Source organism: Bombus huntii, chromosome 6, assembly GCF_024542735.1.
Source record: "Bombus huntii isolate Logan2020A chromosome 6, iyBomHunt1.1, whole genome shotgun sequence".
NCBI classification, from domain to species: domain Eukaryota; kingdom Metazoa; phylum Arthropoda; class Insecta; order Hymenoptera; family Apidae; genus Bombus; species Bombus huntii.
In genome coordinates, this window is record NC_066243.1 from 4,643,117 (window position 1) to 4,646,747 (window position 3,631).

Here is a 3,631-nt window from a genome sequence, read left to right on the forward strand (position 1 = left end):
AATGGGCACAACGCCCAAAATATAATAAGTTATTATTATTATACATGAGTTCACACAATTACTTACACTAAAGAATATAGATCACCCACTTCAGAAAATTTCATTGTATAGTTGTAATATTGTCAATGAAATTTTTTAAAATGGATGATTCATTTTATAGCCAATGTAAGCAATATTGTCCACAACTATGTTCCATCATAAGCCATATTACTTTGAGTCGTTGATGATTTAAAAATACAATTATATCATGGCACTCCTTTTTTGTTAATTGTAAAAATCTATTCCATGAAAAAAAATAATTAATAAAATACAATATATTTATGAGTTTATTAGGTGATTGTATATCTTACCATCTTATAAGTTTCACTTACAGTAACATATAAAATATCATTTACATATTTATAACTGTACCAATTGTTAAATTTGTTGCCTTATGTAATATAAAATTATAATATATATCTAATAAAATAGGTGATATAATTGAACCTTGAACCACTCCTTTTGTTATGACATTAATCTTTTCATCTATTTTTACCTATAAATTAAAATATCATGTTTTGTAAGTTCAGATACTAATTTTAGATAGTATTTATAGTATTTTAATAACATAATTTTCTTAAAATTTTTTTCATAATTTTTGACAAGAAATGAGCAGAAATTTTTTTAGTAACCAGCTTTTTTTTACTTGTTGCCAATTCATATTTGTACTTGAATATAATGTACCAGATGTTAGGGGTAATAACAAATTTGGATCAGCAAAATATTGTTTCTAACATACAATCTCATCAACGAATCTTTTACTTATAATCGCATAATACTATTACAAATACTTGAGTATCAAATTTTCAAGAAGATTCTTAGGAAGAGAGTGATTGTTTAATGTTATATAATTTCTCTAAAATATAAAGTAAGAATTTTGGTACTTATTTCTAAATATATCAAAATATAAAATTGAAAGTAACTGTACCTTATATTTTAGGAGCAAAAAGACCTGTTACATCATAGGATATAAAATATAAATGTGTTGTTACTGTCTCACGTCTGTGTTGAACAATTGCTCCCCATTTGTTTTCAAAATTAGTGATTCTAAATATTATAGTATGCAACTGTTTTAAAAATTTGAATGTTATATTCAAATGATTTATCTCAGGTTTCTTACGGTAAATGGTATAATACCTAGAAAATAATTTTTTAATCAGTTTGCTTGCCATAATATAAAATTACTTACTTATACTTAAATAGTGTAATTACATATATTGGTTTGATATACTTTGACTTAAATATAAGTAGTAGAATTTTCAGAATTTTTAGAAATTATTATATATCTACCTATTAGCGGCTTCCATTCATTATATTTTGTATCAGGCTGCAAGATTTCTGAACTTATTCCTTTCTTAAATTTCCTTTGGATGGAGTTCCAAGTTGAATGTATGCTATATAATGTTCCATTATTATTTCCAGAAGCTGATGTCATACGAAAATAAGCATGTAATATTTTTAAAAGAAATCTGACAAAAGGTCTATTCAACAAGAGGGAGTGCTAAATGTAAACAAAATTTGATTATAGCCACAGCAATCAAGTTTCGTTTATATTTACTACCTTATTTAGTTGAATATAAATATTATAAAAATATATTCGTATGCTGCAAATTCATCAAATATAACTAATTTTGTTAAAAGAATGTAATTATGTACATTTAATTTTTCAATAAAAGGTTTCAAATTAAATAGTTTAAAGCATGATATATCCAATACCTGAAATATATTTCTTTGTATTTTTCTTAAATTTCATAACTTTCTAAATAGATTCAGAGGAATATTTTTAAAGAATATAATATCAAAACGTGGCTTCAATTGCTTTTTATTAACTTATATTTACATTCTGATTTTAGTTGTTTAAATTATTTTTTATGGATTAAATGCTTCAAAACATTAAAATAATGGAATTTTTCATGAGTTTTCTTAAATTTTTCTAAAAGTGAAATAAGGACTGAAATAGAATGGAATAATTAACACGTTGAATGCCATGCTAGTTTTGCAGGGATTGCCTGTAGTACCATGATGAATTTTTTATTATGTGATACATATAATGTTGAAATATTATAGGTTTATATTTCATGTATAAATAAAACTACTTTTATATGTTTTATACCGCATTAATCTCATCACACCATTGCAGTAATGATGTTAATAATGGTAATAAAATTTATAACTATTGATATTTGTTCAAATTATGTGTTTCTACTAAACTTGGTACGTCGTCACCAGTGGTCTTCACAGTGCTACTGACAAGTTGAATGCCAGTTACCGGCGACTCCTGTGGCATTCAATGTGTTAACAACAATATTATTTATCATAGTTTATTTTTTACAATAAAGTTATATATTTCATTTCCATTTTTATATTTATTGAGAAGACAGTCTTTCAAATTTGTGTAACATTTATAATGAAAATGCATTGTATAAATAAATATCTAATTCCTTACTCATTTATCATAAATTCATACACATTTTCTTTTAAAAATATTTTTCACTTTACTTTTCTTCGTTTTAGTTCTAGCCTTTATTAGAGCTGAATCTAAAATAGTAATCTATTATTATTAATCTATATTATGGTATTTTTAAATTGTTAATCATATTGAGTTTACATAAATTTAGGTATACTTAATGATATAAATGATATGAGTAACAAAATTTATTTGAAATATCATAAATATGAAATTTAGTAAATAATACATACAGGGTGAATAGTCTGCAGTCAATGCTTCTTTTTGTAACTTTTTTAGTTTCTTATTTGTTTCCAATTTAATGTTGTCAATAATATATAAACAGTCTGATAAAGTTCTAATATTATTTGATGTCCCAGACACTTCAAAAGCACCACATTTATCACGTTTGAGTAATATTTTATTATGTAAACAGTATCTAATTGGGAAAAAAGGAAAAGAATTAAGAGTACAAAAATGTAAATAAGTAATTAAGATAATAATAAACTAAAAAAAAATACGAACTGCAGAAACGTTTTACCAAAAGTTTGTTCTACACTTTGTGCCGTAGAATTATCCATCACTTATATTTTATATTTAAGACGACAATATGCCAGAATAGCGATACCTCTTAATACAAAAAAACAGCATAAATATCAAACACTAATATCACAATATCAAAACCACTTGATTAAGTATCAAGAGCTTACTACCCTTTTGATAAATATAATACTAGAGGGGATAATACGTATATATACTATACGATATGTAGTTACCTGTATCATCTGCACCCTGGTGGCAGAAATAGAAATTAAATTTTGAAATTAGATCATTTCGCGCGATGTCGTATTGAAAGGTTGGGAAAAGCAATTGCAGAGAGTTCGTCATAAGTGTGGAAAATTTAATACACATTGCCATCTCATTGCTTCAAAATGGTGAGAATCTTAATTTGAATTATTCTATATTTGCAGTTATTAACATATTGCAGACGAAGAAATCCATGAGCATTCTCGTTTTATTTTAATGTCTGAGGCTGATTACGAAAATTCTCGTATTTTCATCGTTGTCATTTAGAAAGAAACAATTTAACTATACCCTAGGTATAGCTAGTAATAAAACGATTAATTAACACAATTTATACTCATA

The 3,631-nt window shown here is 25.1% G+C and overlaps 1 protein-coding gene across 1 annotated transcript; it reads right to left on the reverse strand.

Annotated features, from left to right (window-relative positions):
* Positions 1-964: 964 nt before the first annotated feature.
* LOC126866846 (uncharacterized) lies at positions 965-3,237 on the reverse strand. The gene is made up of 4 exons (XM_050620825.1): positions 3,011-3,237; positions 2,740-2,924; positions 1,330-1,464; positions 965-1,176 (listed from the first exon to the last, which is right to left on the reverse strand). The coding sequence occupies exons 1-4, from the start codon at positions 3,064-3,066 to the stop codon at positions 1,142-1,144; spliced, it is 411 nt and encodes a 136-aa protein (XP_050476782.1). The 5' UTR covers positions 3,067-3,237; the 3' UTR covers positions 965-1,141.
* Between the last annotated feature and the right edge of the window lie 394 nt (positions 3,238-3,631).